The sequence below is a fragment of the Lissotriton vulgaris genome, chromosome 1_1, assembly GCF_964263255.1.
Source record: "Lissotriton vulgaris chromosome 1_1, aLisVul1.2, whole genome shotgun sequence".
Lineage (NCBI taxonomy): Eukaryota > Metazoa > Chordata > Amphibia > Caudata > Salamandridae > Lissotriton > Lissotriton vulgaris.
This window is the reverse complement of record NC_141685.1, coordinates 950816918-950835485: the sequence shown is the minus strand read 5'-3', so window position 1 is coordinate 950835485 and position 18568 is coordinate 950816918. Positions and strand designations below refer to the sequence as shown.

The window sequence follows — 18568 nt, the reverse complement described above, 5'->3', positions numbered from 1 at the left end:
CCTGTCTGGCTCACTTTATGCTCCTATTTAACTCTCTTGACACCTAAATCTAAACACAATACAACCTTGATGGGGCAGCCCTTCCCACTGAATCAATAGATCAAGAAAGAACTAAATTTGTGGCGGTGGAGGAGAGGGGAATGAGCAAGTGACCAGCTTAGGGCACCCCAAGCGAAAGAAATGCTGGGCGAGCATACTGTAATGGTGAAAACCTCCATGTACTGTCTGGGGCGAAAGCATCAAGCCCTCTTGACTCACTCCTCCATCTCCAACACCCAAGGACAATGAGGCCCAGCACTAAGGAGCACTGTAACTTCACCCGGTGAACCATTTAAAAAAGCAGATATTCTATTCTTGTGGAATGTCAATGTTAAATCGAGGTAAATGTGCTTCATCAAAGGTGTCGCTGTAGAACGAGAGTTGGGCTAGTATGACCACAGGCTCATTATGTCCCTACGGTAACGTAGGCTGTCAGATACATGTTCAAACAGTAATATCCTATCTATAAAGCTCAAAACCCTCTGACTCCTGCTTCTAAGGCACCCTGTGACATGCATGATGCAATTAAATTGGGAGTCCTTTGTTTCTTTTGTGGCCTCCAGGCCCTTTTCTTCTTCAGTAAACTCTACAATGGGGGCAGACTCAATTACCCAGTGATTAGTCTCTCTCCAGTCCCTCTTGCACTCTTCACTGGGGGAAAGACTTGATCCACTCTTACTATATGACCAGGCTATCCATACCATCCACCCTGATTTCAACGGAGTCTTTTCCAGATATATTATAGGGCAGAAGTCACCCATGCGACAGGGCAGCAGGTGCCATTGCACAATTTCATTCAAAGTTGCTCTGCGGCCTCTACCTTAATGAGCGAAACACCGATGCAGTCCTTCTTCACGTGGGCCTTCAGCTGGTCACACAGTTTGCCGATGAACTGGTGCGGCACGACAAACACCAGAATATCTGCACACGCTGCCGCCTCCAGCAGATCAGGAACCGCCAACTGAAAAATAGGAAATGAATAGAAAACTCATATTAGGGGCTGTGATTGCAAGAACAGAGAGGAAGAGGCCATGTGAAGAGGGGAGATCGCAGAGGATGATTTGACCCTCCATATGAACAGCTATCCTCTCTTAGAATTATACAGGCAAGATGCAAACTCAGCAGTGAGGCGTGCACACACCCTCACTAAAGCCCACTAGTACACTATTGTGTGAGTAGGAGGACAAGAAAACGTGTTCCATCCAGAAAAAAACGCAGCTGCACTCTGCTCTGGGGTTGTTTCATGTGCACCGAGCTTGTGTGCACTGAACTGTACATGTGCACAGAATGTGCCTGTGTTGTCTATGAGCACGGCGAGTGTCTGCACTCGGGAGTTGTGCATATGCCTGGAGTGTCTTTGTACTGGAAAATGTGTGTGTTTATGCACTGACTACACTGTGGATGTAGTGTATTAGAGTATGTCTGTGACACCTGGTGTACTTTTTTATTACTATTAATAAAAAATTTCTTGAACTTAAAAAAAAAAGAGTATGTCTGTGCACTATATAGCTGCACTCGGGCGCATTTATCAAAAATTCAAGTAGTGCAGCGCACCAACTCACCTTGCACCACTGTCCTGCATGATAGGGCAGGAATGCAATGTATTTTACATTATATAGCGCATTCCTGTCTTTTGCCTGCACTGGCGAACAATGTGCTGCCTACCGCCAACGCAGGCACCCTTGCACCATGGTGTAAGGGTGCCTGCGTTGCAGGCTGGATTGTTTTGAGCAGGAAGTGACACCCTTCCTGCACAAAAACAATCCTCTAAGGTATTTTCCTCTTTCTGTGTGTGCTGCTTTCTGTGTGTTATGCAACTAACAACCATTGATAAAGCCAATAGTCCTGACTTGTTGTAGTTAAGATATTACTTGTATCATATATCTGGATGCGATGACAGAAACAGCAAAATACAAGTCGGGCCACACACTAATGCTAACCACAGATTTTTAGTTTACATGTTTTAAGCCACGGCCTTAATTACATTGGCCACGCCCCGCCGCACCCCCCCCCCCCCCCCCCCCCCCCCCCCGGTTTTTCATCCCACTTAAAGGACTGCCTATGTGCCTTTAGTGAGGTGCCCTAACTACCCAGGGTGCGTCTGCAAAGTGAGCCTGGCGCGTGTCAATAGGCAGCGATCAGTATGCTGCATACGGGCTTTGCAGTTCTGCACTGTGCGTCGTTTACGTGCGCCCTACGTGCACTGTGAGCTGTGCGGAAGCAGAGCTCCTCTGTGCACGCCGAGTTGCGTCAGAGCGCATAAGCCTGGGTCACCGCTGTGCACGTGCGCTCCGCGTGACTGCGTGACGCGCTGGCAGATCTTGCACACCGAGTTGCAAAGTCCACAGGTGGCCCACAGGGTACCCCCCGCCCGGAAGAAGTTAATGAGTGACTGACCTCCACATCTCAGGCGAGGAGGGGGGGGGGGACACCGCAGGCACTCGGGGTAACAAGGATACAGGCCAGGGTAGAGCTCCGGTGACAGCACAGGCCGAACTGATAAACAAATGACAGGTTAGCAGAAAATGGTACGGCCCGCCTCGTGTTGTAAATCTTGGGCAGGCGTTGCCACAGGACGCCTCAAACTATCAACCATTGTTACTCCACGGGCTGCGTTTTTGGCAGGCGACTTTGCTCCTAAAGTACGCAAAGGTATTGTCAACAGCCTTTGTTACACAGGCCGCCCAGCCCCCAATTATAATATGAATAAATACCCGATGCACAGTAAACAGATTAAAGCCAATAGAAAGCACCACCATCAAGCTGTTATTAAGGAACATGTCATATTTGTTTGTGGCGGGAGACTGGGCTGAGAAACTTCAATCGACTCCTCCGTTCTACAAGATATGTGCAGATACCACTGCTCTTCTCTTTCAACCAGTTTTGGAATTGGAAAAACTTTACTCTGGAACCCCATAAATTGGGGATCAAGGTGTAGCAACAAAAAGCGGTGGAGTCATGAAAAGCAGTCTGACAGTCACCTCCTACCTTTAAAAAATAATAAATTTTTTAAAAAGCTCTGCCACAAAGAAATTGGCAACAAGGAGAACTGTGACAGTAAATCTTTTCTGGCGTAATTGGTTCTAAAATATCTTATGATGTTAAGGCATCTGCTGAAGAGAGCTTTGTGTAACCAGTAAATATCTGGGGGTAATAATAAAGGTAAGATAACTTTAGTGGTTAATGCACTTGTTGGAGAGATCTGTGTTTTGTCTAGTCACAGTCAAGGTCAGACTGAGACAGAAAATAGGCTTGGGCACCAAAATAAAAGTAGCCCTTGTAGAGAATGAGATAGTGAAAAAAGTGAAGTAACCTTGCAAATTGGGGACATTTTGAACTTGCAAAGACATGCTATATAGCTGTTTTGCAAGGTATGAGGAAATGCATGAATATGTGCTTCCTGCAGGCAGTGCGTGTGATAATATCGGGGAAATCCGGGGAAATCCACAGTAAAAAAAAAAACAGACCACAAGAGCACAAAACAGTCCCACACACAGCCAAAAAACCAGCACACACACCGGCCTATCAGACAATCCCTTTGGGAATTGCCAGGCTGCCCTGTAGGCCAGTCTAACCCTGGTCACAGTTTTGACTCAAAGTAGCATAGAGGGTCCTCGTGTAACAAGTAGATTGCAGATTTTTTATTTTAGGTAGAGAGGTAAGTGGGGTATTTTTTTGACATAGAAGTGCTTTTATTACTTGCAGTTCATAAATTACAATCCTTATAGCAGTGAGCTATGAACTGGCATCAGGGCCTGTATGTAAACTCAAAGCATAGGTTTTGAAACATATTGGCTTTTCTCAAACTGTTGTTATTATAAGGCTGCTGAAAAGGGTTGGTTTCTTTGGTACTAATTAAGTCTCATTAGTTCAGACAAACCCAAGAACTAAGTTGCGTTTTAATTCCGGACTTCGTGTTTCTCCCAGCCTGGACCTCTATACATATATTCCCTACTAGCAAAGATGATGTGTGACTCCTACCCAGTACATTGATTTGCACACTTGTATTAATTATTGTCAATGTATAATGTGTGCCTTATGATTTAAACCACTCTGACACCCTACGCTGGGATGAGAAGCACTATAAAAGAATTTTAAAAATTGCGTTATTTTTTTAATTATTTGTATAAATACTCATATACACTGATACAACTGACACTCCCACAGTGCATGCATATCAGTTACATACGGGGATTAAACACAGTCAAAAGCTTGCCTCTATATTATAGTATCTCATAGGTAATTGTGAAGTCATAACAAGCTGTGCGCTTTTGTTTCCCACCATTTCTTTGTGGTACAAAAGGGGGTGGTAATGGACGGAGCATCTGAACCTATCAAACACTCACACCCAGTCAAAAGATCTGGGTTTAATCCATCACCGTTCTTTAGCCCACTCTGCCACCCCAGTTCAGACATGGCTATATGCAAATCAGTCTGACCCTGTGCCTCATGGGAGCAGTCCAGACCGAACTGCCAAGCCATGCCTTCCCTGGACCGGAAACAAGCTTCCGAGGACCGGTTTCTGGCATTCCAGCCGTCTTCAGCCCGGCTTGCTTGAATCCAGTGGCAAAGTGAGCAAGAGACTCACGTCTGAGCATACCCTGTTACACTTATGGCCGCCAAAAGTGGTACAAAAGGGGGTGGTAATGGACGGAGCATCTGAACCAATCAAACACTCACACCCAGTCAAAAGATCTGGATTCAAGCAAGCCGGGCTGAAGACGGCTGGAATGCCAGAAACCAGTCCTCGGAAGCTTGTTCCCGGTCCAGGGAAGACATGGCTTGGCAGTTCGGGCTGGACTGTTCCCATGAGGCACAGGGTCAGACTGATTTGCATATAGCCATGTCTGAACTGGGGTGGCAGAGTGGGCTAAAGAACGGTGGTGGATTAAACCCAGATCTTTTGACTGGGTGTGAGTGTTTGATTGATTCTAGCTAAAAGTCTGGAAGAATTGTTGTCCAAAGATATTGATAGTAGTTCGTACTTCTAATGGGCTAGTCTTTATTCATTCGCTACCTTTGTGATTTCTACTGCTTTGGGGAGCTGTTGATTAGTTTTCCTCTGGAAGCCTTCATTATGTCCATACGTCTAGCAACTAATGAGCTCTCTCCGGGGTTCAAACTAAAATCATATCTTGTTAGCTTAGGTACCCCGTAAGAGGTCATGGAAATATGCTAGATACAGGGTGGGATAGCCTTAGCTTATAAATGGTCCTTTAATGGTGGACTGTCATTTACTAGCTGGCAAAGTTTGTCTTGTCCAGTATGGATTTCTCTTCCAAGTCGCATGATATCTGCATAACATACTACATTTTGGATAATTAGGCCCTCTGCACTATTTCACAGTCACTTTTTCACACATTGATCTTATGCCGACATTCAGTCATCACCGCTTTCTTACTAGTCTCTTCAGTACACATCGGCTTGTAAGTCTGCTTTTGTGCCTTCTTCTACATTTCTAAATGGGAAATTCGGGGTTAGAAGAGTTAAGTGGATCAGCTAGATAGTCAGTGTTTTGAGGGGACAAGACAACCAGATATGGAAACAATAAAGTGCTGCAAAGAACACGAATGACCCAAAATGTCCACTTTTGGTGCAATAAAATTTACAAATCAATACAGCAATATTCTGCTGGGTCTGAATGATATGGACTGTCATTATATAGTATGGTATGATATGATATGGCCTGTCAATGTAAAGTATGGAATAGCCTGTCACTGTATAGTATGGTATGGTCTTTTATTGTAATGGTATGGTATAGCATGGTACATTATTGCCGGTCACTGTATGGCATGGCCTGTCATTGTATGGTCCGGCATGTCATTGTATAGTGTGGTCAGCCATTGTACGGTATGCCCTGTCATTGTATGGTTATGGTATGGTATGGCTGTGATTGTACAGCATGGTACCTCTCCCAATATATCCTCTACCTCCACTTTCTGACTCATCCCAAACCTCATTCTACTACTGTGATATCTTCAAAATAACAATTTCTAGAATCTTCCCTCCTCTATCCCTCCTTGGCTTACCCCAAACCTCATTTTATTACTATGATCTCCCAAACAACCCTTACTAAATTCTTCCTTCATGTATCCCTCCTTTGACTCACCCCAAAACTCATTTTACTAATATGATCTCCCTAATCCCTTTCTAGAGACTCTTATCTCTGCCATCTCTCCTTTTGATCATCCCAAACCTCATCTCCCAAATAACACTTTCTAGACTCTTCCCTCTTCTATTCCTGCATTATCATATTCAATCCAACTAACAGACTCACATGTCCACTGTTCAAATGAATTAATATTTCCCAATACTAATCCACCACTAATCTTTTTTGGGTTCTGGAGTAGCGTGCTACTTGCCGAAAATTGCTACAACGCTTCGTCAGGGCTAGTAAGCGCAATTTAAATACAATTACAACGGTGTGCGGAGGAGGTGCACCGGCAGACAAGTGTGAGTGCTCATGCGACCTGAGTTGGCGCAGCTGGCAGCTCTGGTGCACCGGAGTAAAGCGGTGCCTGCGGAGTGTGGAACGAGTTCACCCACGGCTGCCCGCTGGCCTGACAGCACTGAGACTGTGCTGATGGCTCCTTTATGACGGAGAGACAGAGTTGTGGCTGCGCCTCAGGCACAGCTGGTGGGGATGAAAGAAGTAGTGTGGTACGCTGCACAGGCCTCTGGACTCAGCCGTGCATGCAGCTCATCTGAGTGAGCGGGATATGTGCTGTGAGTCTATGCAAGGTCGTTCATCCTGACTGTGCTGGCAGGGAAGTGACATGGATGCTGAGCACCAGTGAGCCCTCCCAGGCTCGGGGGATGACAAAGGCGGTCTGGGGCGATATGTCCCAGCACAAACCAACAGTAGGCTGTGGAGGGACTTGTGCCTTGTAAGTATTGGGAAAAAATACTGACCAATAGGCTGCTCCCCATTATACGCACCCTGGTTCATGCAGATCAAAATGGCTTCATACTGGGAAGAAATAAGTTCCTAAACATCTGTCTGTCAATGGGCTTGATGCGAAACACTGACACCACCGGTGGAGAACATATAGCAGTAGCGCTTGATATAGAAAAAGTGTTTGAAATGCTGGGGGGGGGGGGGGGCTTTCCTGCTGGCAATGCTGGAGGTGATGGGTATAGGTCCAGGGTAACTGCGCTGGATCCGCACAATCTACACCCACCTAGTGGTGGATGTCAAGACAGGCAGAACGACCTTGGCATGCTTTGACATACAAAGAACTGTGCCAACAAATAATGGACGGAATGCTGAATGAATCAAACATTCACCCCCAGTCAAGAGATCTCGGTTAAATGCATTGTTCTTTTGCTCAATAAGCCACCCCAGTTTGGACCTAGCCATATGCAAATCAGTTTTGACGAAGCGCCTCATGGCTTCCAGCCTGAAATGCAGAGCCGGGTCCTTCCTGGACCGGAACCTAGCATCCTGGGACCGGGTTTAGGGTAACACCCCTCATCAGCCAGGCTAGCTTGAATCCAGTGGCACAACGAGCAAGAGACCCACGTCTGGGAATACGTATCCCACTTAGGGTGTAAAGTACTGCGGCAACAAATGATGGACGGAATGCTGAATGAATCAAACATTCACCTGGCTGGGTTTCAACTGGAATGGCATGGGGAGCAAAAAAACGATGGATTTAGGCCCAGATCTCTGTGCTGCTGTGAATGTTTGACATTGTTTAATATTCTGTCCATCAATTGTTCTTTTTGCATTTGTCATCCCGAGTGGAACGGGTATGCCCAGGCGTGGGTCCCATGCTCTGAAGGATGAAACCCCGAAACCGGACCCAGGATGCATGTTTGGTCAAGGGAGGACTTGGCCTGGCAGTTTGGGCTGGACTGTTCCCATGGGAAGCAGGGTCTAGACTGATTCGCATATAGCGGGGTTTGAGCTGGAATGGCATGGGGAACAAAAAAACGATGGATTTAGGCCCAGATCTCTGAGCTGGGGTAAATGTTTGATATTGTTCAACATTCTGACCATCAGTTGTTCTTTTTGCATTTGACATACAAAGAGGCACCAGGCAAGGGTGTGCGCTGTCACTGTTGATATTTGCCTTGCTATGGAACCACTGGCATATACACTACACCTACAGGCCCAACACTGGGGGATACAAGCTCATGGTACCTGGCATGCAGTATCTTTAAATGCGGGCAATGCGTTAATATGCCTATGGAACGCTATCAACACACTACCTGTGGTTAATGGAGACCATGGAGGTATTTGGAGATATGTTGGGCCTAAGGATTAATTGGACCAAGTCCGGTCTCTTCCTACTAACACAAATGTCACCACTACAAAGCAAAACAAGCCAGACTTGAATAGTGCTTTGATACATTCAAGTACCTCGGGATCCATGTTTACCACTCTGTGGACAATCTACTGGAGGACAACTTGGATAAAGCAGTTGTCTCAATATATACATCGCTACTGTTTTGGAAATCTCTCTCCTTGTCCCCACTGGAGAGTGCAGCAACAGCCTGTTGCGTGTTTATCTAGGTTCCTGATCGATACTGCGACTGTATGCCCCTATTCGGCTATAAATCCATTTATTCCCTATATTGGCATAACCGTTCAAGTGCGATTTTCAGAAAAGTCATCTCTGGCCTCACACGAACAGAGCCACATTCCAGCATAGTTCTCTGCCACTTCCTTTGCAACCAATTAGTGCAATGACAGAGCAGAAGTCACTATCTGATATTCCTAGATTAACACTCCGAGTTCTTCAACAAGATAAAAACTCAGCAAACCTGGAAATCCCCGCTTGCTGTGTTTTGATTAGTAATGGAACTCTAATGAGCAACTGATAACTATCACTTCCTAGTGACATCTTTAATTGACGTCTTATGTCCAGCAAACTTGCGTCAAACCCGGCACCTGTCAGGTATAAATATTACCAACGTTGCCTTAAGCAATGAGAGAAAAAAGAGCTGTCGTGCTGTTGTAAGCTGCCGTGCACCCTGTTGTGCATCCCATTGCTGCTGCAGGCAGTACGCTGCTGCTGTTGTCCCTTGGTGGTGAAGCTACTGATACCATTATCGCTGCTAAAGCGCGAACGATGGTGCAGTACGCTTAGGAGCTGAACAGCCGTCCCTCTGCGAAGAAGCCCAGCAGATTCCAGCTGCCGCGGACGCTGTCCCCCCTCCTCCTCCCGACGCGCTGAAGAAGAGCCGCTGCCTTTCTCCTGCAGAGAAATCCAGCTCCAGCGTTTCCGGTCTGCCCTCGCGGGTGACTGGGATATTGAGTGCCCCCTGAAGGAAATACCAGACTTCCATCATTCTATTCAGAGGTATGGTGTTGACTAAACCCTTAGATGAGAATTCTTGAAGCAAACCTTAGCAAAACCAACTTAACTTAAAGCTACTTACTTACTCCCCTTCCACGTGTTAGGCTTAGGTCAGACACACTGGGGTAGGCGTAGTTAGAAGCACCAGTTGAGTATTTTAGCCTAATGTATATATGACTGTATATATGTTTTATTACTTTTAAACCATTGTATGGCTAAGAAACCATATCAATGCTTTTACAGTTCTATTTCGCAATCCTTATCTTACTGTACGTACTTTTTATAATAACAAGTCTTGCAATTGTGGCAATACATTTCTCTTGTACGAGAAGAAAGACTGTTCAATAAATGTTAACCCTTTATTGACAAACGCCCGTCTCTCTATTCTCTACATCTCGTGAAAGTAAACTGCACTAAACTGACTGAGTGAAATACCTGTCTATTGTTTCACACGACCCTAGAGATTGACTCTTGATCTGAGGAGCAAAGTTGTCATGTTGCACGGTTGTTGGAAAGCTGAATCCCTTCTTGTCTGTGCCAGGGAAGCTGATCACTTCCCATGCAGAGAAGAAAGTTTCCAGTGACCTCTGAGCTAGTTGGTAACACACCCAATTAAGTTTAGCATAGTCAGTGGAGGCCTGGAATATCCGCAGTTCCACGTCGATACTACTGTTTATGTTATTCCAATGCGCAGGGCCTAGTGGGAAACTAGGAACTACACTACATGGCGCCCAACGTTTGGTAAGGCGATAAACTAACGCAAGACGTTAGAGTAACTCAGTTGTGCATATTTCACACAGACCCCTTTCTCCCGTAAATACTCCAATAGACGTCTGGAGTGGGTGAAAGGTTAAAATCCGCCCGACCTTAGTAGGAAGAGATTCCTATGTAAAGCTCTGGTTTATTCAACGTTGAAGGATACAGTGTTCCAAAATATTGTGCACCTAATCTTTGTCTCCTTGGAGACCTACTCTGCAAACCTTGCATTTTAACAATGCCAGGAGAAAATAACGGAACCACTGGGGCCGCAGTAAATGCAACTCAGCAGGATTCCGACGATATGGTACCGGGTGCAGTAATCATCCCGGTCCACTTAAGAAGATCTATAACATTAAAACTTATAGATAACGGACTGACACCTCAAGGTGGTACAGTAATTTTCCTGATAGAGGCTCACGAATATCGGCAGACAGAGGTATTCTATTCATGGATAAACTTTCCAGCGGTAAACGCTATAACAAAAGAGTTTCACTATTACAAAATAGAGAAACCCCCGGAAGAGTACGCTCCTTTCGAGGAGATTGAAATTCCACTTAAATTTCAAGAGCACATGCTCTGGTTTAATGGCGCCCTAAAACACAATGATCACATTACCAGGCTCGGTCCACTAGGTAGACCAGGAGCAACGTGGCCGGTTCTAGCCAGCTACACACCACATCCGGACATTGTAAAAATGTCTAAAGAAGAGCTGTTAGTACAGCTAAAAACATTAATTAAAATACATAGGCAATTAGTCCAATATGTAATGCGGACTGCAACAGTCCAACCAGCTGTTAATGTACCACAGCTGACCCCTCATCAGGGGAACACTAATAAAATTACACCACAGAACATACAGTCATGTCTTGGTAAAACACCTGTAAAACGGGAACAAATTCCTTTCTGGTTAGCACAGAAAATCACTCAAATAGAGGCAGTATTTCCTGATACTACCCCTATAGAGAAACACAGAATCTTGACCATCTGCCTTCCTATGGGAATCGCACCACACGTGGAGGACTGTGACACTTGGGGTAGTCTTTGCTTCCATTTACACGAAAACATACGGTGTTCCGTCTATGGCGGTAATACCAGAAGTGCTAAAACAGATTCAAAATGAATACGGTCCAGAGCCCGCTTTAAATCTTGGTATGAAATTACTGAAAGACTTCAAGCAGGTCTCGGCTATATTATTAGCCAACATAAAAGGAGAAGCAGCATCTGTGGCGATTCGCCAGAAGTTGAAGGAAACAGTTATAGAAGATCCTGTTGAGCTTGCAAAAATCATAGAAAAATGCTATGAAGAATTAGGTAGAGACAGCTTGGGTGGGAAACCGGTAAAGCCCCAACTGCTCGAAAATCCAGAAAAATTATTTATTAAAAATAATTCAAACACTCCTAAAAAGAGCTGGGATGGAAATAAACAATCCATTCCCAAGGAAAAAGTTTTCCAGTCCAGAGGAAGGTCTCCTCGACGGAGGGAAAGAACTCCGACTCGAGAACGCCAGTCTCCCCAGAGGGAGCCCTCTGAGAAAAGATATAACCTTAGAAATAGGGATAATCTGAAAAAACCTGATAGATATCAAAGTATTGATACACGTCCCTCTCGATCTTTTCCACAGAAATCGGAAAGAAGAGGACGGTCAGACCCAGGAGAGCACACCAAGTCCAAAGACAAGGAACCTGCTCAAAATAAGAAATCTCAATTTCAGAAAAAGAAGGTAGCCAGTATTAGAGTAATCAACCATGCCGAGGATACTGAGGACACAGTTGAAAAACGGGGAGTGGGCATTGACAATGTTGGACAGTGCAGCAGAAATCAGTATAGCGCGCAAGATCTTGATGAGTCATCTGGAGACAGTGGACACGAATGAATACATTCAGGTTGAAACTGCCGACACCAGACTTAGCGAGCCCCATAAAATATACGAAATAACATTGCGTATAGAGGGTAATAAGACTAGGAAAATAAGAGGTCTATTTTGGGATAAGCTCTCAAAAGGCTATGATATTCTGTTAGCTGAAAAAGATTGGCCCCCGGAGTTTGTCAGGGAGTGCCCTCGTGGCGAAGAAGTGATTATGCCTGCCTTCTCGAATCACATTCCGATTCACAAAAAATATACATATGCAAGGAAATGGGCAGTGGCCCAGGCACCTGCATTATATAAAAATCATGTAGGATGGGATGAGGACTCACCTCCTCACAAAATCCAATTAAAAAGTGAACCAACTGGGGCGTGGCCAAGCAGCATGGCCGACAGGACGTGAGCTTCACCAGCTCCGTCCGAGGACCCACTAATCCTGCCTAAAAGATCCTTGCTGGACCCTCCAAAGGGGAGCTGACGGTCCGGATCCTCTTCTGCCACGTTGGGGACCCCCACATTGCCGTGAGAGCCTCCGGTGCCCCGGCAAACACCGCCGGAGATCGAAGCGGCGCTCTGAGGGCTCCGCCTGGTTCTACGCGAGACCGCGGACTGGGCCTGCGTGTGAGACTAGCGGTGAAGGCGTTTCCCTGCTCCGGGGCTGACCGCGTCCGCTGCTGACCCCTCGATTGCTGGAGAAGGTGGCGAGCGTCCAGGGCGACTAGTGGAGGGCTGATCTGGGGTCCGGTGATCCCCGCTGACCCGTGTGAGGGGTTGCAGCACCCGCCCCTCCCCCCTCCGATCCTCTGCTGTACCGGAGCTCCCGGCTGTGGAGCGCAGCCCCGGGTGAGTGCTTCCCTGGTCCCTGGGGCTCTGCAGGACTGTTGGAGGGCTGAGGCGGTGCGGCCACCGAGGGCTTATCACTGATATTGCCGCAACTGTTGGCCTTTGGAGCCCGTCCCCGCACTGAGTGCCTGTGCGACCTGCACAGGCTGCCCCTCCTGGTTTCTCTGCAGCTGTGGGGATTGCGGCCTCCGTCCCTTCCCCGGGACAGTGAACTACGGCTGCCCTTCCACGTGGAGCCTGTGGTGGCGCTGGGACCTGCGGCGGCCTGAGGGGTCGGGCTCCGGGGGACGTGGGTGGCTTGGAGCCCCCCTGGTATACACGACATTGCCTGGGAGCCGGGGCGCCTCCCATCCTACGCAGCAGCGGGATACAGACTGTGATACCCCCGGCCCACGTTGCGCCTTGCCCCTAGAGGCTTGAAGATTGTTCTGTTGCTCCTGGATGGTGAGGGGGCTCGTCCCGGGTGCACTAGTTGGCGGGGGAACTGATTGGCTGGCTGCCCTCGATCGGGTTGCCCGGTACGCCCTGCTGAATTGTCCTCTCCGCCGGTCCTCCCGCCTTCGCCCTGCTGTTGGGATCTGTGCCTACCCGGTGGGACCGGGTGAATCCTAGCTGAGGCGCCCCGTGGGGGCTCCCGATCTGCCCCTCAGGATGACGACCCGCAAGGATAGGAATGCGAAATCCTCCCAACCCAACACCATCGTGCAGTACACCACCCCAAGACTGCCATCGCAGAGGATCACGCGGCAGACGGGACCGGACGATGGGGGCGATGGACCGCATGAACCTTCCCGGGCAGAGATCCTGAAGGCGATCCAGGGATCCCATTCTGCCTTGGAGAGGCAGATCGAGACGGTGTCGATAGACGTAAATCTCCTCCGGACGGACCTCCGTAAGGTGGCAGACAAGGTCTCAGACGCGGAGGGCAATATTGCCCAACTGCAAACGGAAGTGGCCTCCCTGCAGAAATCGGTCGCGCACCTGACGTCCACTACCCGTGCACTGGAGAGGAGGGCGGAGGATGCGGAAGGCAGGGCCCGTCGGAGCAACATCAGGGTCCTAGGCGTGCCGGAGCGCCTTGAGGCGGGCAACGCTGAACGCTTCTTGGAGACGTGGATCCGTACCCAGCTATGCCCGACCGGACTGTCCAGTGTCTTTGTTATTGAGAGGGCACACAGGGCCCTGGTTCCCCCTCCACGCCCGGGCGAGTCACCTAGAGCCATCATTGCAAAGATTCTAAATTATAAAGATCGCGATTGTATCCTACGGGCCGCGAGAGAAATGGAGTCCATCACCATTGAAAATAGTCGTGTTTCCATCTACCCCGACTATACTCAGCAGGTGCAGGAGCAACGGAAGTCCTACCTGGGCGTCAAGCAGAAACTTCGGGACATGAAGCTACAATATATGCTCCTGTACCCGGCCAAACTCAAGGTGCTCTCCCAAGGGCGCGCTCACTTCTTTGAGTCACCGGCGGAAGTGTGGGAGTGGCTCGAGATACGGGGAGACGACCTACCTCCTGGTGAACGGGGTGGCCCCCGCGAGACCTGGGGGACCCGGCCCCAGAGACGTCGACGAGGCAGAGGGAGACGTAGGTCTGGATCCCGGGGTTCTCCCGAGCCCCGGATTACTGTAGGCGAGGATGGGGCGCTACACGTGAGACCATCAACGGCGGGGGCCGATCCGGAGTCACCTGAGGCCCCTACACCTGGTGCGATCCTGGTCCCAGATACCTTGCAGGAAACCTTGCTGGAGATACACTCTGCGCCCCCGGTGGTGCCGGAAACCGCCCTCTCCGACACACGGCCTGAGTGAACTCTGATATGAGGTACTGTCTTGTTAAAATGTTGTTGCCCTGGGAGGTTGGGTGGGTCGCCTCTCCTGGTTTATGCATGCCCGGTGCTGTCTCTGCCTGGTGCTGGGAGCCCCGGTTGGTGGGCTAAACAGAGGATGGACACCATGTTGGCCGAGGCGTTGTGGTGCGAGGTCCAAGAGTTTATGGCGTACCGTCGCCCAGCATTGGAATTGACTTTCATGAACATTCCCAGAGACTGTCCTGGAACATTGGGTCCTCGGGGAGTTGGGGGGAGGGTGGGTGGTTTTGTTTGGTTGTGTGTGAGTGTGGGGTGCGTGTGGTGTATGGGGTGGCTGTGCACGTCCTGGCACTGGCAGGGGAAGGGCAGGGTAGCGTTTTTGGTTGTTGCTGTCCTTTTGCTCGCGGGTGGGGGGGGGGGGGGGGGACTGGTTCTGATGGGGTGTTGGGTCCCATTGTTTTTGAATGGCGCTGGTGTGGGATGACCGGGATGGTGTGTTTTCCGGTTGAGTCATTCCTCCTTATGAGCGGGGGAGGGGGGGGGGTTGTTTTTGGGGTTGGGTGGTTGCGGGTACTGTGGGGTTGGGGGGAGTTGTGGGGGGTATTTGTTTTTGGCATGGTGTGTACTACTGTTCGTGCCCCTAGGAGGCTGTTTGCAGAAGTTAAACTTGGATGCCCGGATGGGCAAGACCAACGCTTATGGGATTCAAATTTTTAACTTGGAACGTGCGTGGCCTGGGTACTTGCTCCAAGCGGTATAGGGTGCTATCCTTCCTTCGTCGGCATGGAGTGTCAGTGGCGTGCCTACAGGAAACGCATTTGAATGAGGAGGGTGCTCTTAAATTGGCAAGGAAATGGAGGGGTCAGGTGTTCCATTCCTCCTTCTCTACCTATGCTAGGGGGGGTCCTGATCTGGGTGGCTCCGGGGGTACCCCTAGCAGTCCAGTATGTTGAGGCTGATGTTGAGGGCAGATATGTTCTTATACGTGTGAAACTGGATGGGAGGGACTTCCTGCTGGTGAACTCTTATGCACCTAACATAGATGACCCGAATTTCTTTACTGGCCTGCAGGAGCTTATAGCGACGGACCTGGATGCCCCCCTCCTCTGGTTTGGAGATTTCAATTGTGTACTGGATCCACTGCTGGACAGGCATCCCCCCCGGGCGGGTACAAAACCTCGGATGACGGCACGGCTCCGGGAGGTAATGGAGAATCTGGGTGCTGTGGATGTCTGGCGACTCGGCAATCCGGGCCTGAAGCTTTACACTTGCTATACCCCCACACATAACACACATAGCAGGCTCGACAGGGTCCTCGCGGCCAACATTGGCGCATCCCTTGTTTTATCGGTCACACATCAGGCCCGGTTCTTATCCGACCACTCGCCCGTGACGTGCACGGTACAGTGGGTGGACCGCTCCTCCCGCCCACGGACCTGGCGGATGCCAGGGGATCTTCTGCAGGATCCGGTGGGACGAGAACATGTGGAGACGTCCCTGCGTACTTATCTGGACCTGAACTGGGAAGTGGGTGGTATCTCTTTTGCGACCAAATGGGATGCCCTTAAGGCAGTCGTGCGGGCGCTTGCATGGGGCTGACATATGGAGTTCGCAAACAGCTGCTCCGTGACCTCGCGAGTGCTGAGGAGCGCCTCAGCCACTATCAGTCCTTACCGGACCCGGATGGGTCGAACGGGGACTCTGAGCCGACAGCCCGAGAAGGCGTCCATGACATCCTAGACCGGCTAGATAGATTCACTCTCGGTCGATATCGCCAACGCCTTCACCGTGAGGGGGACAAGTCGGGCCGATTGCTGGCCTGGATTCTCCGAAGGGAATCGGCCCGTGCGCGCATTGTTGCGTTGAGAAATCCCGCTGGGGTCCTAGTGCACTCGGAACGGGACCTTCTTGCGGTGCTCCGCACACATCTGCAGAAGGTCTATACTGCTGACCCCCTGGTGACAGAGGCGTCCTATCAGTCATACCTCCGGGATTTGCCCCTTCAGACCCTCTCTAAAGAGGATGCTGAGGACATGGATACCCCAGTGACGCTCCAAGAGGTCAGGGTGGCGGTGGCCGCCCTGCCGAAGGCTAAGTCGCCGGGAGGAGACGGTTTTCCCCCAGAGTTTTACCAGGCGTTTGTTGATACTCTCGCGCCCCATCTCTTGCAGGTATACCATGAAGCGATGGTGCGAGCCGCGCTCCCGCCCACCATGCAGCAGGGTGAGGTCTGCATGCTCCTGAAACCGGGTGGGGATGACTGTGATCCTGCGGCCTACCGGCCGATCACTTTAATCAATACCGACGCCAAAATTCTTACTAAGATTTTGGCCACCCGGCTGGCCCCACATATGACGCACCTGGTTCACCATGATCAGTGTGGGTTCATTCCGGGCCGCAACACAGCCATGAATCTTCGGCGTCTGAACCATGTTCTACATGAGGTGCGCGATAGGGAGGGTCCTCAGGTCCTGGTCTCGATAGACCTGGCTAAAGCCTTCGATACAGTTAGCTGGGGGTACTTGTTGGAGGTGCTTCGGTTAGCGGGGATGGGACCCCTTTTCTGCAAATGGATTCGTATCCTTTACAGTGCGCCTATGGCCAGGGTCAGGCTCGGAGCGGCCCGCTCGGAGGAGTGGCGGTTGGGCAGGGGCACCCGTCAGGGGTGCCCCCTGTCACCGCTCCTGTTCGCTCTGGCGATTGAGCCCCTTGCAGTGACACTGCGCACGGAGATGGCGCCCTGGGGAATACGAGTGGGGGATGTGGTACACCTGGTTTCGCTTTATGCGGACGATGCGTTGTTCTACCTGACCTCCCCGCGGGAGTCGCTGCCGATCCTGTTACACCACTTGGAACGCTTTGGTGCAGCTTCTGGGCTGCGTCTTAATCCTGAGAAATCCCTGATCTTTCCCCTTGCGGGATGCGGTGAAGACCCTCGTGTGGGTTTCCCGCCCCTGGGGCTGCGGTGGGAGATGGAGGCCTTCCGCTATTTGGGCATTCAGGTGGCTGTCTCGGATGAACAATTGCTGGCCCGCAACGCCGACCGTGTGCTCAGTTCAATACAACAATCTGTATCCTTTTGGAATACGCTGCCACTCTCACTCATGGGACGATTGGCCGTCTCAAAGATGGTGATGCTGCCTAGAATATTGTATATCCTGCAGAATACCCTCTACCTCCTCGAATTTTCAACAAGCTTAATACGATGCTTACCTCCCTGCTCTGGGCAGGCAGACGCAGCAGAGTTGCGCTGCGTACGATGGTCAGACGCTGGGAGGAGGGGGGCTTGGAGGCCCCACGCTTTGATCTCTACTATTACGCGGCCCAACTTATACCGGCTGCGCGCTGGTTCGCGGGCGCGGACAATTGGGAATTGCGACTCTTGGCTGGGAGCGCAGATGAGAGGGCGTTGCAAGTGGCTCTGATGCGTGGCAGAGGAGCGGATGGCAACCTGCCGTACATTGTTCGGCATACTGCAGGGATCTGGCAGCGAGTGGTGGAGAGAGTGCTGAGACGGGCCCCTTTTCATAGGGAGCTGCCGATATGGATATTGGCACCGGTCACTCTAATGGAGGAGCACATGTCGTTTCGGGAATGGCGTGAGGGCGGTTGCGACACATTGGCAGATTTATACCCGGACGAGTCCTTTGTGACAATGGAGAGAGCCATCGAGGCCTTCAGTCTTACTGGGGGCCAATACCTTCACTATGGAGGCCTGCGGGACATGGCGAGAGCGACGTGGCCACAGTTCCCTGAGGCACCCCGGGTGTCCCATACTTTGAATATCGTGCTATCGTGCGGCGCGGGACGGCGATTGATAACGCTTTTATATACAGCGATGAGAAGCGACTCGGCGCCTCCGGTGTCTCCGTCCTGGGCGGCGTGGGAGGCAGACTTAGGGGTTGCCTTGGACCCGGGACAGCGGGGGCGGATAGGGACGCTC

The 18568-nt window shown here is 50.2% G+C and overlaps 1 protein-coding gene across 2 annotated transcripts in view; it reads right to left on the bottom strand.

Annotated features, from left to right (window-relative positions):
• Positions 1 to 18568, bottom strand: part of GPD1 (glycerol-3-phosphate dehydrogenase 1) — a 109024-nt gene that overhangs the window by 12223 nt on the left and 78233 nt on the right. For both annotated transcript variants that reach the window (XR_015309179.1, XM_086959362.1), the window contains exon 3: positions 860 to 1000. Coding sequence is in view for 1 of the 2 variants with exons in the window: in XM_086959362.1 (XP_086815488.1) it covers positions 860 to 1000 (141 nt within the window). In the remaining variant the exon portion in view is untranslated. The remainder of the gene's footprint in view (positions 1 to 859; positions 1001 to 18568) is intronic.